The sequence below is a fragment of the Heterodontus francisci genome, chromosome 12, assembly GCF_036365525.1.
Source record: "Heterodontus francisci isolate sHetFra1 chromosome 12, sHetFra1.hap1, whole genome shotgun sequence".
In the NCBI taxonomy this organism is placed as follows: domain Eukaryota; kingdom Metazoa; phylum Chordata; class Chondrichthyes; order Heterodontiformes; family Heterodontidae; genus Heterodontus; species Heterodontus francisci.
In genome coordinates this window covers 43,952,937-43,969,348 of record NC_090382.1, presented here as the reverse complement: position 1 = coordinate 43,969,348, position 16,412 = coordinate 43,952,937, and the positions used below count along the sequence as shown (strand labels likewise).

The following is a 16,412-nucleotide window of genomic DNA, read 5'->3' as shown; positions in this document are numbered from 1 at the left end:
CAAACATTGGCTTCCATCTAAGTCCTGAAACTGTTCTTGTACTGTCATCTGGAGCGCTTCCAGGATTTATTGAACAAAAAGTCATTTTGTTTTTGTGACTTGGTTCTTGGCTTTTTTTTTAAAAAAGAGCTTCAATTTGATAAACATTTGAAATGTGTGTTTTATAGAGCAGTAAGTCACACTAGCAAGGTAGTCAAAATAGACAGATTGCTTTGTGAATGGCTGTGACTTCCTTCCTGGAGAGATAACTTAGTCCCATTGAGACCTAATGTTTTAAAGCGTCATCAATTATCCCTGAGCTCATAGATTTATTTTTATTTCAATAAAAGTTTGGTAAAAAATTTAATAGCAGAATATGAATAATTCATTGTATTACTAGGTACTTTAATGTAAGTAGTGCACCAAATTTTGTAAGTCTTTTAGGATTTAATGAGAGTTGATATTTATTTTGGAATAAATAGGTAGTAAATCTGTTTGACAAATGAGATTTAACATTATGTAATCTATATTTAGGATAAATTTGTCAACAGGATACAACACTATCATTCAATTAGTCAAACAATAAAAGTTCTTATAGATCACTCAAAGATGTAAATGATTGTGTATGATGAGCTTGATCTTGGGAGCATCCTTGTACTCATCAAATGGAAGTGACTGAAAACTTGCTCATCAAAAACAATTTTTATTTATATAGTGCCTTTTAATGTAGAAATTCCCAAAGTGCTTTGCAGAGGTGTATTAATAAATATCACCATGTAAATACCTAGAAAAGTCAACACCAAGTTGTTTGCAAAACATATTAGACTCAAACTGAAATACTTTGTGGCTACTGTTTAAATGATGTTGAATCTCTTTTAGGCCAAGAGAACCCTGAAAGCTCAGAAACTGCAGGAAGAGTTGGCATCTGGGAAGTTAGTGGATTATGTGGTGAGTATAATGACCAGGATATTGCACTATATCTATAATCGTGATTAAAATTGAGAGTGTGCTAGCTTCAAGACTGGGCTGAAACTGTGTAGACAAAGGTTGTTGGAAAGGAGTACAACCTGTTTATGCATATAGAATGTGGGATTTTTTTTTTCTCTGATCTACACTTAACAACTAACTCAGGTATTCATTAATCCATAATCTTGGTCATATGCAGAGCACGGCTTGTCAGTGTTCTGACTCAAGATTGCATTTGCTAGATTTGAAAAGCATCTATTATTGAATCACAGCTTTTTGTGGCTTCAAGATTGTATGGTAAAACTGACCAAAATTGTTTCATTTAGGATCCTAAAATATCACCTTGGAAGGCGTACATTACAGGAACATTTAGTTGAATTCTGTTCCTGGAATAGATTTGAATTGGTTTCTGTAAGTCTGTGTTGCAGTGGTTGACCGTGTAAAAGTCTGCCTTGCAGCAAATGCAAGAAAGCCTTGGAGCACCTCAATATCCTCTCGGGCCTGCAGCATGGCCGAGTGGGGACCCCTGGCTCAGGCCCATCTGTTGACAGACCTTGCACTGACAAAAAGAGGAGAAAAGTTGAGCACAGCTGCAGGCCTGAGAGGCTGTCAGTCTTGGAGCCTTTTTGGCTGTACTGGAGAACTGCAGTCAGATGGCCCCAAGCCCCAGCTTGTTCAGTTTCAAAAATGTTTAAGTTTTAGTTTTGGGCTGCTCCTCAGCTTAATACCTGATGCCCTCAGACCTTCCAGTTTGTGGGAGGTCCTGATGCAAGCTCATGATAGGTGCAATTGGATCCATAATTAGGGCCTGTGCCTACCAAAAATGCAGGCCTTGTTCCATCCCTTGGGCAAAGTTCTGGGAATCCTGGGGCAGCATAGAGACTCAGAAAAATGAATCTCCATCCCATTTTCCTGACCTTTGCACCCGAAGAATGAGCATTCTTGGATCTAATGAGACTTTTTTGAGGACTACATCTTTTTAAATGAAAACACATGGAGGATATAGTGACATCCTCAGTGTTGCTTGTTTAAAAATCGGGTAAAATAACTGAACATATCGGTGATGGTAATGGACTCAATTCAGAGCTCAGATTACAGGGCTTCAGTGTCCTGTTACCTCCTTACCTTCTGTGAATGTAATTTTTTTTTATATCTCGTCAATTTTGATGTCATTTGGAAAATTCTATTAGATAAATGCTCATGAAAGGAGCCCCTTACACACAATTTTCAATTTGAATTAAAACACATTTTGGTTGTTTTTTTTAATGTGAGGTAGAAATTCATTTACATAGACAGCAGACAGATTGAAGCGAAAGCATTATGCAAGTAGAAAAAAGATTCATTTCTGGACTTAAAACCAATGCAGTTTCTTTGGATTATGGATATTAGCTGTGGGAACGTGATAATTAATAAATCCAAGAGGAGAGCAACTGATATTTTTAATATCTTGCTGATTGCTAGTTTCCCCGATCAGTAGACATTGCTATTCTTAAAATGGTTGGGAAAGTTACAAGTATTTGACTAACTTTTCAGTGTCAAATATTTGCATGTTTGAAATAAGTAAGGACTGGAGAACAGTTCATTGTTTACATTAGTGCATTATTTGTAGGCAAATCCTGCAATTTCTCATGTTTGCTTTTTAAAAAGCTATCCTTGCCCTAGCATAGTCACGACTGACATTTGGCATGATCTGGATAGATAGCAGGATGATCCCAGTACAATTTCTACAAGTTTTCCAATATTTTCTGGATCTACTGGGGTCAGATTTGTGAGACATCTGTACTTATTACTGTTGTTTCCAGTACAAAAGAAGTCAGGTGGGAAGCATAAAAGCCAGGACTCTATTCAAGTACATTTTAGTTCGCACACTAGGGTATGATAAAACTCAAAATTAAGCTTAATACTGAGTGTTTGGCCAGAGGAAAATTCAATTGCTTAATTGGCAGGAATGGCCTGTCAGCTGCTAATTTAAAAATAACAGTGCCAACAAGCAGCTCGCAGCACCCTGCATAACATAACACTAAAGCTATTCTGTTCCAAACTCATGTCCCCAGTGCTGTGAAATCAGATGGCTTTTCCTTTCTTAATCAAGGAAATTACCATATTTTAGTTCTTGCTCAAAGTGATTATGAAGACCAAGAGAAATAGTGCTACAGTGTTTCTGATTTTGCCACACTTGCCTGAAAGCTTGAATTAATTATTCAGGTCATTAAAACCTTCTAACTTTCTGAAATTCATCCATTCACTTTACATAACTTTATGCACCAAAACCTTGTTAATCTGTGACTAATTTCCTAAAAATTGAATAGAATGTAATACTTGGTGATTACCTTCCCACGCTTTGAGTACTATCTTGGCTTCATGCAAAAATTGTATAACTGCACGTAGAAAAAGTTCTTCCTTTGGTGATAATCAAGGTCTAGCCTATGTTTCTTATAAAATCTCGAGTAAAGAAGAACATAGATTGTGTGTTGAGAATAAGGTTCAACTATTTCCAAAATTCCTCTTCCAGATAGTTTCAGGATTCACAACAAGTGAAGAAAGATCAGTAGCTTATTTTTAGCTAATGTAATCCTCATGCTTTGAAGATGAGCCATAAGTAATATATTTGATCCTCTTCCTCTGCGGATTTTCCAAATGATTGTCTTATTGGGCTTATGCAGGCTATAAGTTTTTCTATTTCTGTGTAATACATACTCACATCTAGCTCAGATATGTGATTGTGTCTTAGGCACTTGTAATGCTTTTATTTGGTCAGGACTCAAGGCTTGGTAATTTGAAGACGTAGAGAACCTAGATTGCTTTACATTATTTGCTATATTTTACCCAATGTACTGTTTACTTAGTTTGTGCACAGTAGGCAAAATATCATAATTGACAAAGTAGCTATGGGACCAACTGTGGAAAGCATTAAAAAATTAAATTACAAAAGTAACATTTTAACATGAAACACAACTGAGTATTCTTGTTAAAACTCTCAGAATAAATAAGAAGTTTAGTCCAGTTGATGTCTGAAAACCAAGTCCACTGCACAGAATGGATATAAATCTATAATTACTGTTCTACTTTTTCTATAATGATGCTTAATCTGCAAAGTTGATCTATCTTCCCCTTATTACTGCAGAACTCTTCAAGACGTCAGCGGGGAGAAGAGGACCATAATTCAGCAGTATGTGTATTCGTTAAATTGAGCATCTTTCTCATCACTGAATTTTTCCAGTTCCCTTTAGAGGAAGTCTATGAAATGCTTCTGTTTGGAATTAATGTTAGATATAATTCTCCATTTCCCCTCCCCACCCCTTTCTGCACCCCCACCCCACCCTGGTCCCAGTTTCTTCACTTAACTCTCCATTCTTGACTTATGCTCGGGTATAGTTCCACAGGCGCACGTAGGTGTTCTTTATTTTTCTTAAAGGAGCCCAGACACTGTGGAGGGCTGTTCAACAATGATCACTTTCTGCTCCAGTACAGTCCTTATCTGATATACATTTAGACACCAGCTAGCAATCAAGAAGATGAGTTATGTTCTTTTTCCATCCAACCTATTTACCGCACTCCCAATTCTGCCCCCGCTGAGTTGAACAGGTTAATCAAATGAGAGATCTTCCTCGTTTATGTCATGCACTTACTCACAGAACCGTCAGGGAAACATGCTACATAAGTTATAACATTTTAATTAACAATTTTATATGCAAGTGCTAAATTAATTAGTATACTTAATCAAAGACAGATTAATTCTCTGTAAATGATCTGTGATATCAATGACTGGTTAAAGGAGGTTTTTTTGCTTTTCAAGAAATGTTAAAATCCCTCTAATATAAATAAAGCTTTTGACATAAATAGAACCATAGAATGGTTACAGAACAGAGGGAGGAAATGTTAAGTACCTATCGCTGAATTTTGTAATTGTCATTGTTTCAGGAGAAGGACAATAGTGAAGATGAGGATGAAGATAAGTATGCTGATGACATTGATATGCCTGGACAGAACTTTGACTCCAAGAGAAGAATTACAGTCAGAAATCTTCGCATTCGTGAAGACATTGCAAAAGTATGGAAATAGCACTTATGTTTACATTTAAGCACAATATTTTCTGACCTTTCTGTTGTTCAGTAACATTTACTTCAGGTAGAATTGCTGCAACATGTTTATGCTTCCAGAATGCAGACTTCGAAATTTTCAGAACTTCAAGATGAGTTTGATGCCCTGTTTGTGTGGCAACTACTAATTTAATTATGCACCAGATTTGAAAGTGTTTATATATCCTTCTAAGTACTTTTTTGGCCTATTTTCTTGTTTCTTTGCATCACATATGTTCCTTGGCCAATAGAGTGGGCTTGCAATGTGACTCCTGGCTCCAGCAAATTATTGGGAGGTCCTCACAAGCTGCCAAGGATAACTTGCATTCCAGGTAGTATTCAAAGGTATTGTGCACTATTTAAAGCAAAAAAAAAATCCCAAATTGTTCAGCAATACTGTCTTAAAGCCATAGTTAGTTTTAGATGTAGATTATCCGTTTAGGAATTACATTAGCATTCTGCACCAGAATAAAGCAACAGCAAGATTACAATTTTATTTTGTTCTGCAAGTAATACTGTTCAAGATTTTTTTCTTTGATTCTTGCATTTCCTGTTATATATGGAAAAAATGTCTGATGTATTACATGAGAAATTTTATATTTTGAAAACTACAAAGTGTACGGTGTGGTTCTATAAATCTTGGCAGTCTTCTGGTTCAGTCTCAGTCAAGTGGTTATGCTTTAAATATAGGTCTATAGGAGTCATTTGAATATAGGAGTCATTTGAAGCTATGTGACTGAAAAATCCTTCACACTCCTAGTTATAGCAGGAAGTTGGAATAATGGATATTTTCTTGCTTTCTTACTTTATTTTCCCTCTCCAAAGTACAGAGACACTAAGACCAATCATGGCCCTACTGCCACCCTAGGCAAGATCAACTATCTCATCATAATTCCAGGCCAATTGAACTTGTGATCTTTCTTGCTACATCCAGCTTGGTATCATGCAACAAAATGCACTTTATCAAGTGATGATCTGGCACATCAAGAAAATTGTTTATAGTGGATGAATGCTTCTTATTTTCTTTTGAGCTGTGAAGTTGTCATCAAACTTCCAAAATTTGCTTGAAAGAAATATCTTTAAGAATACATTAGGTCACTGTTGCTATTTTAAGAATTCCATTCAGCCACTGAGGAGTAATTCGTTCAGCAAAATAAAAAATAACAAGAACCCTCAAATTAAGTCTGAGTCTGTGAGTTGAAGATTGTTATTTGTATACTGCTCACTCCAGTTGTGCAGATGATATTTAAATACAAAACAAAATTTAAGTGAAGCTGTCTTATGCTTGTAATTTTTGTTTCCTTTTTCGCAGTACCTCAGGAACTTGGATCCAAATTCAGCATACTATGATCCGAAAACAAGGGCGATGAGAGAGAATCCCTACTCCAACACTGGCAGAAACCCAGACGAGTAGGTCATTGTAGATGCGTAGTCAGTTGAATAATTGCTGCAACAGCACAGATAGATATCTGGTTATAATTATCCAAAATAGAATTTTATCAGATGCATGGTATATTTTTTATCCACATACAGATATTTCCATTTACATTTTTTTCTTTTAAACAAACCAACGACATTGTGTCTAGGTAACTGCTCGCAAAGGAATTATGACTTTCTTTGTCTCATATGGGTTGTCTTCTGCTGAATTTTCTTTAAAAAAAAAAGATGGTTAGGAATGTTGCAGTGCAGACAGGTAGAGAATCCCAAAATTACTTAGAACACAAATACAAGATCTAGTAGTTGTGATAAATATTGCAATTTAAAGTCCAGGCATATACCTTTTTCTGTTTTCCACTTCACACTCCTTTTTTAAAAAAAAAATACATTGAATACCTTTGCATTCTTTAAGCTTGTCATAAATACCAGTCTAATTTTATTTTCGTTCATGGGATGTGGGCGTCGCAAGGCCAACATTTATTGCCCATTCCTAAACAGCTGTGTGGCTTGCTAGGCCATTTCAGAGGCAGTTAAGAGTCAACCACATTGCTGTTGGTCCAAAGTCACATATAGGTCAGACCGGGTAAGGATTTCCTTCCCTAGTGAACGAGATGAGATTTTACGACAATTGGGTAGTTTCATGGTCACCATTACTGACAGTTTTTTCTATTCCAGATTTATTTAATTTGTTGAATTTAAATTTGCCAGCCACCATGGTGGGATTTGAACTTGGGCTCTCGGATCATTAATCCAAGTCTCTGGATTACTAGTCCAGGAACATAATCACTATGCGACTGCACCTGCTAATTAGTTCTCCCATTGCCTCTAGTTGCACTGGAACCAAACCACAAAGAAATACAGTGCACCAACAAACCCATCCCTTTTGCTAAAGTCCTTTACTAGATTCATCTTTAATGCATGTTCTAAATAAAGATTTCTGGGATATGTTCTCTTTGTGATGTTGACAACAGTTCATATGGAACTTTGTTGCTTATAAGTTGAAGGTGACTAAGAGCCTTTGTGTCATATCCATTTTATAATCCCTCAGTATGAACCAAAATCAAATTGCAGACTTGCAGCATACAAAGACATCTGACACCGATGGGGCACTGTCAAATCATTCAAATGCTTTGTACACTAAAATCGCATGGACATTACTTGTCGGCCTTTTTTTCTGGCCAACAACAACTTGCATTTATCTTCAACTTCAACTTAGAAAAAGGTTCCCAGGCACTTTACAAAAGGATAATCAGCCAAAAGTTGTTACCAAGCCAAAGAAGGCGATGTTAGGAGGGTGACTCAAAGCTTGGTCAAAGGGGTATGTTTAAAGGAGAATATTAAGGGAGTAGAGAGCAGGGTCATAGGACTTGAGAAGGTTACAGTTAGTGAGGAACAAGGTGTGAATTGATTTGAATACATGATGTGAATTTTAAGTAGGAGATCTTGGACTGCAGAACCTAATGTAGATCAGTGATTACAGGGTTGCTAGGCGAGTGCAGTTTTGGATACCAGCAGCTGAGATTTGGATGAGTTGATGTTTATGGAGGGTGGGAGGAGAGCACAGTTGAGTCCGGAGGTGACAAAGGCATGTTTGAGGATCTCTGCGGGAGATGGGTTGAGACAAGTGTGCAGGTGGGTGATGCTATGGAGGTGGAAGTAGTTAGTCCTTCTGGTGAAGATATAGGGTCGGAAGCTAAGGCTGGGGTCAAATTTAACAGCAAGGTTCAGTTTGAAACAGTGGCTGGGGTGAGGGAAGGAGTTAGTAGCAAGGCTACAGAGTTTATGACCAACAATGGTTTCTGTTTTCCCAAATTCCTAACTGAACTAGACTGCACTTCATCCAGGCAGGACTGGTTGACAGAGAAGCATGCTGATACCACATTTAATAGAGGGGTTGCTAAGTTGTGGAAGAGAAGTAAATCACTGCCTTAAAGCTCACTGTCTGGTGTTATTTTCTTGTTCATTAAATTCACTTCAATAACTTTAATCAACCTTCAGGCGTAAGTCTCTTTCATCAGACAATGTCAGCTTGCAAGTTGAACCAAGGATGATGTCGAGGGGCAGCATGTGAATGAAGTTGATGGGCCAAGGATAGATGCTTGAGGGACACTTTTGTTTATAAACATTAAAACTTGATTGAACTTCCATGGGGTGCGTAGAGATGTTAAACATTAGTGCTCAGCATCTATGAGTTGGAAGTATGCTGACAGATTTGCAATAAAAGTTTTGTGTTTAGTGTTTATATCTTAACACTTAATCTTACAGACTTAAATATATTCATAAAATAGCAGCAAATCACAACTGAGCAGCTAAGCAGCGTGGCGATTAATAAATAGCATTTTTTTAAAAATGTTAACAGGTAATTAGTGCTTAATATATCCATTAAAAGAGTGACTATAGTTCAAAAGTACTTCATTCACTGTGAAGAGCTTTGAGTTGTCCTGACATTGTGAAAGGTGCCCTATAAATGGAAGTTCTTTGTCACATCACTGGGATATTATCCGTAAATATTCTCTTACATCTTTTTATTCTAGAGTTGGCTACGCAGGAGATAACTTTGTACGTTACACAGGTGACACAGTCAAAATGGCACAGACTCAGTGTAAGTCCTCTAACACTTAAATTCGAAAGATTTCAAGGCTTTATCTGTGTGTGTGTTTTTGTAACTGATACGGTTGCATGAACATTTTTTTTCTCCTAATAGTGTTTGCTTGGGAGGCTTATGAGAAGGGTTCAGAAGTTCACCTCCAAGCTGATCCTACGAAACTTGAAGTCCTTCACCAGTCATTCAAGGTTAAGAAAGAAGAGTTTGAGAAACAGCAGAAGGGAAGCATATTAGAGAAGGTACCATTTTCTTGTTCATTAAATTCACTTCAATAACTTTAATCAACCTTTATGCGTAAGTCTCTTTCATCAGACAATATCGGGGAATAGATATTTCACAACTGCTCTAATGCGTCTGTGTGCCAAAGTATTCCGTTACTGCAGTAATTGACTAATCGTTACAAAAAAAGTCATAGTTTGTCACGAGATTTGAGACATTTAGTATAATGATTTTAATCGAACAGAGTCAGTAATAGATTAAGAACAGCATGCAGTAAGTGAACAGTCAGACTTGGACAGCTAGGATTTAACATAGGCCCATTAATTACAAAGGCAAAGTGGCTATGACAGTGGCTCGTTGGTTATACAGCGTTTGTGTGCTTCTGCTAGAAATTACTGTATCACCATTAATTCTATCGGGAACATGGTGCTGAATATCTGTTATTTGAATAGCTAATGTGGATGGAGACTTTATCCATTTTCGTATTGGAGGTCCTACCAGTTTATGCCGATAAATACAAAAGGAATTGACGACTTTGGTGTCAGATGCTTTTGAAGAGCTTATGCTAATATTTTTCCAAACAGAATTTCAAACTATTTGATTATAATTTTCATTTTTTTTATCCTGTATTTAAATAGTTCCTGGATATTTGGAGAGGATTTGTGCTGAGTGTTTTAAACACATTTCTGTCCAAAGTGTTCATTTCAGTAGAAAATGATATTGTGTTTAAATTATATTGTGTTTAAAACCATGCAGGTAATTGTTTAGAGAATGTTTGTTTTATTAGCTAAAATTACTTATTGAGTATATATGTCAGAGCAACAATTGATGGAAGAATGTTTCTCTTTCCAAAAATGACACTTCCTCCAGTCCCAGCTAGTATCAGGTTCAAGAAAATGTAGGTGTTGGAGTTAAGGGTTTTAAAAAAATATTTGTTCTTAGGATGTGAGCATTGCTGGTAAGGCCAGCATTTAATGCCCATATTTAATTGCCCTTGAGAAGGTGATGGTGAGCTGCCTAAAAGAATACGTAAAGGAAGTTCTTTATATATTTACTCTGGGTCTTTTTTGATGCAGGTTTAATTATAATCTTAAGACTTGTCTGAGAAAAGACATTAGATTACTCTAAGATGAAAAAGTGTGACAAAAAGAAAGAACAATCTTAACAATGCTCTAATTGTGTCCAGATTGATTCTAAATATTGTAATTTTTAATGTATAAAACTTCAAGGTTAGCTCGAGTCAATTGAATTCTAATCTGGAAAAAAAAAACTTCACGGCTGGTTAACATAATAGAACGCATAATGTATCAAAGCAGAAATTCATGTTCTAAAAATTACTTATTCTTCATTTAAAAATTGCATGTATGGTATTAATAGCTTATTTGGAAGAATGGCCATATTGCAGTGAATTCTTAACTTTCCCATTGTAGTACTACTGAATTTGGCTAGTGTCCCAAATATTCCCTTGACTTCTGGCCTTGTGAGGTCAGAAGATGTTTTCAAAACTGACCAATTTGAGCTGTAACATCGTTTCCTTATATTTTTCATTGGTGCTTTCCCACATGCTCATACTCGAACACACTTTTGTCTGGTTCCCGTTGTTCCTTGTCATCAATTCTACATTTTAATTACATGGCCTCTTGCCATCTCTGCACTTGAACATGTTTTCTTAATTACTTTCCTAATCCTCTGTCCTCTTTACTATGGTTGGAGTTTTTCATTGTAATTGGTCATTTGTGTGCCTTTTTGAATACCAGATTTTAAATCGAAAGGCCCTCGGGTGCTGTTTTTGCGATGTAGTTCTGATGGTATCCAGAGTGACTGTTGCAATGTGCAAAGCAACAGTGTCATATATTTCTGTGGGGAGACAGTTGACATTTCCCAGCCTTAAACTGCCATCTAAATGTGACTCTTAAATGCAATTTGGATTGTCAATCCTATGCATTTTGAGTATGGTCCTCAGTGATTGCAATGTGTCCATTTATATATTGTTACAATCCAAATAGCAAGTTTAAAAATAGCACAAGGACTACAGGTTGCTTGAGTAACTCAAGGCTAAAGGTCTCTGGTTTCTGTATTGTTTGTGCAGCATCATTGGGCAGCTGTGGTAGCCAGAATAACGCTTCCATCTCATGAACTAATGAGACAGATGTAAATATAGACCTGGAAGCGAATCGACTCTAATTTAAATTCGTGTTTGCTTCTGCCCATCAGTTTGACCTTTAAACACACATTCTAAACATTTGGGCCTGAGTAGTGTAACATCACATTGGCCACGCTGCCTCTGATATACTGTAGCATATTCTGATCAGTTTCTAGCAGATTTGGCATAAATTCACAAATGGAGGATTGGAGCAAAGAATGATCTAACTTATGCCATTGGTCACCAATATTGCTGTTGCAGTGAATTGTAGCCCAATTTTTTTCCTGATGTGGGGGAAAATATTCAAGTTAGAACTTGCTGAACTTGTGTTCAGCCCGTACATGTTTGACCTATATAGAATGTGATGTCTGTGAGAATAATCATATGACGATCTGATTAATTTTTAACAACTTTTCAGAGCAATGATCAGCTCTTCTATCATAATTTTGCAATAGTTGCTACAATTTAATAAAAATCATCCTGTCTTTTCAGTATGGCGGCCAGGAACACCTGAATGCTCCACCACGTGAGCTACTGCTAGCGCAGACGGAGGATTATGTGGAATATTCAAGGCATGGTGCTGTCTTAAAGGGCCAAGAGAAAGCAGTTATACGCTCCAAGTATGAAGAGGATGTTCTGATCGGTAATCACACAGTAAGTGAGTGAGCTTTGAGTAAAGAGCTTTAGAAATGCTTGGTAATGTGTGCTGGTTAGAAATTGGATTCCTTTTGATCTTTAGGAAGTTGACATTAGTTTAATGAAATTTGGTTTTCACATCAATTCAGCACCACTCTGCTCTTCCCACATTCCCATCATAGTATCTCACTGCCCCACACACCTAGACCACCCTCCCTACTCAACCTATCCTTGCCTAGTACTTATTTATGTCTCGTACTTACCTGGAACTACTTCCTGGTGATTCTAAACTTGATAAACCAATGTAATAATTAAGGCTAGTTAGATTGTGGATTTGATTGAAGAACTTGCATTTATATTGGAGCTTTCGTAACCTCAGGATGTCCCAAAGCATTTTACAACCAGCAAAGTTCCTTTGAAGTGCAGTTGCTGTTGTAATCTAGGGAAACCCGGAAACCAATTTGCACACAGCAAGGTCCCACAAACAACAATGCGATAAAGGAACAGATCATCTTTTAAGGTGTTGGAGGTGTAAATGTCGGCCAGGACATCCAGAGCACGCCCTTGCTTTTCTTTGAATAGTGCCATCCTCCTGAATGAGCAGATACGGTCTCAGTTTAACGTTTCATCCGAAAGGCCGGTGTACTGAGAGTGCAGCACTCTCTGTACTGAAGTAAATTCCCTAGGTTCAGGAAAGGTTCCATTTGATTAGAAGATAGCGAATATAACTCCTTTATTCAAAAAGGGAGGGAGACAGAAAGCAGGAAACTACAGGCCAGTCAGTTTAACATCTGTCATAGGGAAAATGTTAGAAACCATTATCAAAGACGTTATAATAGGGCACTTAGAAAAGTTCAAGGTAATCAGGCAGAGTCAACATGGTTTTGTGAAAGGGAAATCATGGTTAACCAATTTATTGGAGTTCTTTGAAGAAGTAACATGTGCTGTTGATAAAGGGGAACCAGTGGATGTACTGTATTTAGGTTTCCAGAAGGTATTTGATAAGGCGCCACATTAAAGGTTATTGTGGAAAATAAAAGCTCATGGTGTAGGGGGTAACAAATTGGTTTGAATAGAAGAATTGGCTAGCTAACAAGAAACAGAGTAGGCATAAGTGGATCATTTTCTGGTTAGTAAGATTTTACGAGTGGTGTGCCACACAGATCAGTGCTGGGGCCTCAACTTTTTACTATTTATATAATTGACTTGGATGAAGGGACCGAAGATATGGTTGCTAAATGTGCTGATGACACAAAGATGGGTAGGAAAGTAAGTTGTGAAGAAGATATAATGAGGCTACAAAGGGGTATAGAGAGGTTAAGTGAGTGGGCAAAGATCTGGCAAATGGAGTATAATGTGGGAAAATGTGAAATTGTCCATTTTAGCAGGAAGATAAAGAAGCATATTATCTAAATGGTGAGACATTGCAGAGCTCTGAGATGCACTAGGACACCTAGATCCCTTTGCATGAATTGCAAGAGGTTAGTATGCATGTAAAGAGCAAGTATTTAGGAAAGCTAATAGAATGTTACTGTTTATTGCGAGGGGAATTGAATACAAAAGTAGGGAGGTTATGCTTCAGTTGTACAGGAGATTGGTGAGACCACATCTGGAGTACGGTGTACAGTATTTGTCTCCTTAATTAAGGAAGGATGTAAGTGTGTTGGAAGCAGTTCAGAGAAAGTTTATTAAACTAATACCTGGAAGAGATGGGTTGCCTTATGAGGAAAGGTTGGACAGGCTAGGCTTGTATCCACTGGAGTTTAGAAGGATAAAAGGCGACTTGATTGAAACCCTCTGAGGGGTCTTGACAGAGTGGACGTGGAAAGGATGTTTCCTCTTGTGGGAGAATCTAGAAGTAGGGGTCACTATTTAAAAATAAGGAGTCGTCCATTTAAGACAGAGATGAGGAGAAATCTTTTCTTTCAAAAGATCATGAGTCTTTGGATCTCTCTTCCTCAAAAGGTGGTGGAAGCAGAGTCTTTGAATATTTTTAAGCCAGAGGTAGATAGATTCTTGATAAGCAAGGGGGTGAAAAGTTATTGGGGGTAGGAGGGAATGTAGAGTCGAGGTTACAGTCAGATCAGCCATGATCTTATTGAATGGTGGAACAGAGTCGAGTGGCCCACTCCTCCTAGTTCGTATGTGTCAGCCTAGATAATGTCCTCAAATTTCTGGAGATGGATTTGAACCCACTACCTTCTAATTTAGAGGTGAGAGTGTATCATTGAGCAAAGGCTGACACTGTTGGGACATTTAGGTGGAGTGCTGAACAGGCCAACCACTATAACATTGAAACAGTGGGAATTTATTAAGCACATCCCATAGCAGTTTGCACCCCAGGATCAGAATAGGCTTTCTGAGGGAGGGCATAGCTGAACATCCAGTGTAGTCAGCATGAGTTCCCATAACAAGGAAAAGGTGGGGTTTCATTTCAGCTGCTAACTTTTAAGAGCCAGCTCAGTGGGCTAATCCTTGTCACACCACGAAGGGTCAGAGATTCTTTCACTCTCTGTGCATCCATTGGGTGCATTAAACAAAAATTTGGACACTGTTGTTTGGGATGAAATTTTTTGTATTGATGAGCAATGTGAGGGTGGGGAATATTTTTTTCAAGCTTTGGTGGGTTCTTTTCAGGTACCGTTACTGAACTCCAACCCTTGAATTGGAATCCAGCCCTAGACCATGGTGAATGATCACCTGTTCAATTGCTGGTCCTTAGTTCATAGAGTGGGGGGGAAATACCAACAATAACTGCAACAAGGGCGATAAATCCACTTAGGAACACTTTCATGGTTCTGGGAGGGAGGGGAAGGGGTCAGAACAGAAGTGTGGGAAATGGGCCAGACACCCCTCCTCCTGTAAGGACTGCATTCCATTCTCCCAGTTTCTCCATCTCTGTCGCATCTTTTATGATGATGCAACCTTCCATGCCAGCGCTTCTGATATGTCTTCCTTTTTTCCTCAATCGAAAATTCTCCTCCACCATGATTAATAGGGCCCTTGATCGTGTACTTCCAATTTCCCGTACTTCTGCTGTCACTCATAACCCTCCCAGAACCATAATAGGGTTCCCCCTTTCTTCACCCTTCACCCACCAAACACCATGTTCAACGGATCCTCCTCTACCATTTCCGCCCCTTCAAGTTTGTCATCACGATTAAACACATCTTCCCCTTTCAGCATTCCAAATGGACTGTTCTCTTCACGACCCCCTGATCTCCTCGATCACCCCCCAACACCCCTCCCGTTCCCACGGCAAGCACAGGAGATGCAACACCTGCTTTTTTACCTCCCCTCTCCTCCCTGTCCAAGGCCCCAAACACTCAACACTCCTTCCAGGTGAATCAGCGACTTAACATGTACTTCTTTCAATTTAGCACACTGTACTCACTACTCGCAATACAGTCTGCTGTACATTGGGGGGACCAAGCGCCGATTGGGTGACCGCTTTACAGAATACCTCCATTCAGGCTGCAAGTGTGACCCTGCGCTCCTGCTTGCCTGCCACCTTGCTGCCACTCTGGCCTCGGCCTCCTGCAGTGTTGCAATGAAGCTCAGTGCAAGCTCAAGGAGCAGCACCTCATCTTTTGATTAGGCATTTTTACAGCCTTCTGGACTCTACGTTGATTTCAACAACCTGTGCCCTCATTTTGTTTTTTTGTTTGCTGGTTTTGGTTTTGCTCTCTTGTTTTCTGTTTTTTTGCTATTGGACAGCAGCTGTTCATCATCATTCTGACATTCATAGCTTCTCTAGACACATCTTTTGTTTCTTTACTGGTCCCATTACCGCTCCCTTTGGCCTTGCACCACCCGCTCTCTTGTGATTTAATCTCTGCTACCTCCCTATCATAGACCTTACATTTTGTTCTTTTTCCAACCCTCCCCCCAAGCCCCTTTCACTTGATTAAAACCTGTTACCTGTCTAACTTTTTTCCAGTTCTGATGAAAAGTCATTGACCTGAAGCGTGAACTCTGTTTCTGTATCCATAGATGCAGCCTGACCTGCTGAATATTTCCAGCATTTTCTGTTTCTATTTCAGATTTCCAGCATCCGCAGTATTTTGCTTTTGTTTGTAGTTGTAGAACTATGTTTGGCCTGTATGTTTTAGTATCAGTAAAGTATTTATTCCTTGCACTTCAGATCAATTGTAATATTTTGCTTCAATAAGTTTGTTGGTATTACGGTGATGTGGAGATCACTGTCACATTTTGGTCATTATGGGAAGGTGGTAAATATCAGAAACTACACTCCTGTGTGCAGTGTCATGGGAAATCTTCTAGGATAAGTTTTACTTTATTTAAGGAACTGCCAGTTAGTTAGGGAAGGCTCATAATATTTGAACCT

General features: G+C 38.3%; 1 protein-coding gene across 5 annotated transcripts in view; it reads left to right on the top strand.

Moving 5' to 3' along the window:
• The window catches only part of slu7 (SLU7 homolog, splicing factor), a 68,956-nt gene that overhangs the window by 38,397 nt on the left and 14,147 nt on the right, over positions 1-16,412 (top strand). For all 5 annotated transcript variants that reach the window (XM_068043369.1, XM_068043367.1, XM_068043370.1 and 2 more), the window contains 7 exons: positions 859-927; positions 4,070-4,114; positions 4,867-4,995; positions 6,337-6,434; positions 8,996-9,063; positions 9,166-9,305; positions 11,921-12,082. In XM_068043369.1, the coding sequence (XP_067899470.1) occupies positions 859-927; positions 4,070-4,114; positions 4,867-4,995; positions 6,337-6,434; positions 8,996-9,063; positions 9,166-9,305; positions 11,921-12,082 (711 nt within the window). The remainder of the gene's footprint in view (positions 1-858; positions 928-4,069; positions 4,115-4,866; positions 4,996-6,336; positions 6,435-8,995; positions 9,064-9,165; positions 9,306-11,920; positions 12,083-16,412) is intronic.